This window comes from Sardina pilchardus, chromosome 5 (genome assembly GCF_963854185.1).
Source record: "Sardina pilchardus chromosome 5, fSarPil1.1, whole genome shotgun sequence".
In the NCBI taxonomy this organism is placed as follows: Eukaryota; Metazoa; Chordata; class Actinopteri; order Clupeiformes; family Clupeidae; genus Sardina; species Sardina pilchardus.
This window is the reverse complement of record NC_084998.1, coordinates 1156553-1157406: the sequence shown is the minus strand read 5'-3', so window position 1 is coordinate 1157406 and position 854 is coordinate 1156553. Positions and strand designations below refer to the sequence as shown.

The 854-nt window shown below is 44.4% G+C and overlaps 1 protein-coding gene across 1 annotated transcript in view; it reads left to right on the top strand.

Moving 5' to 3' along the window:
• Positions 1–854, top strand: part of kcnk12l (potassium channel, subfamily K, member 12 like) — an 8246-nt gene continuing 7392 nt past the window's right edge. The window contains exon 1 of the mRNA XM_062535895.1: positions 1–548. Within this exon, the coding sequence (XP_062391879.1) occupies positions 529–548 (20 nt within the window). The 5' untranslated portion in view covers positions 1–528. The remainder of the gene's footprint in view (positions 549–854) is intronic.

Here is an 854-nt window from a genome sequence, read left to right as displayed (position 1 = left end):
GTGGATATGTAACAAATGAATTTTTCAATTTTGGTTCGTCTTCTTAGATGTCAAATAGCCATAACCATGAATGGGGTGGGATAAAAATATGAAATATCCATAATACTCCTATTCAGTGAGTCGGCCTCATACAGGCACCTCATGTGGTCGGAATCAGTTTATTCATCGAACCATTCAGATTTCCCAGAGTATCACTCTACCCTCCATCTAGAGAGCTCTTGATGGTGCATTAGACATTCCATTGGAACAGGCATTTAATAGGAGTGTGCGACAGTGCGAGTGTTAAAGAGGCGCCAAGCAGAGACTTCATACACTTTCAACTGTACATTGATTCAAATCCTTTATTAGGGGTATTTTCTTTTTCAGTTGCAGTTCACAGATATTGTAATGTATTATAGACGATTGTCTTGTAATGTATGAAGTCTTGTTGGATTGTTTTATCAGAATAGTTTCAGCATGACGGGCAGCATATATTGTCATATCACGACTCACTCTGTGCTTCCCACTCCTGATTGTAAATAACTCCATATGTCTTGCAAGACTGCGTGGTCATCGGTGTGTCCAGAGAAGCATGTTTGAACTCTTTTACTTCTTCATTTACAGCAAGAATGCATCCTGCAAATTGCCAGCTACGTCCAGAAGAATCCGAGTGCATCCCAACAGCAGCTGAACGCTGAGGTGGAGAAGCAGGTGCTGCTGTTCGCTGCTCGAGTGCAGGCCCTGGACTCTGGCTCCCTCCTCTGAGATCTCTTGCTCCCTCTCTTCCTCTCTCTCTCTCTCTCTCGCTCTCTCTCTCTCCCGCCTTACTGAAGGCCCTGGACTCTGGCTCCCTCCTCTGAGATCTCTCTTCCTCT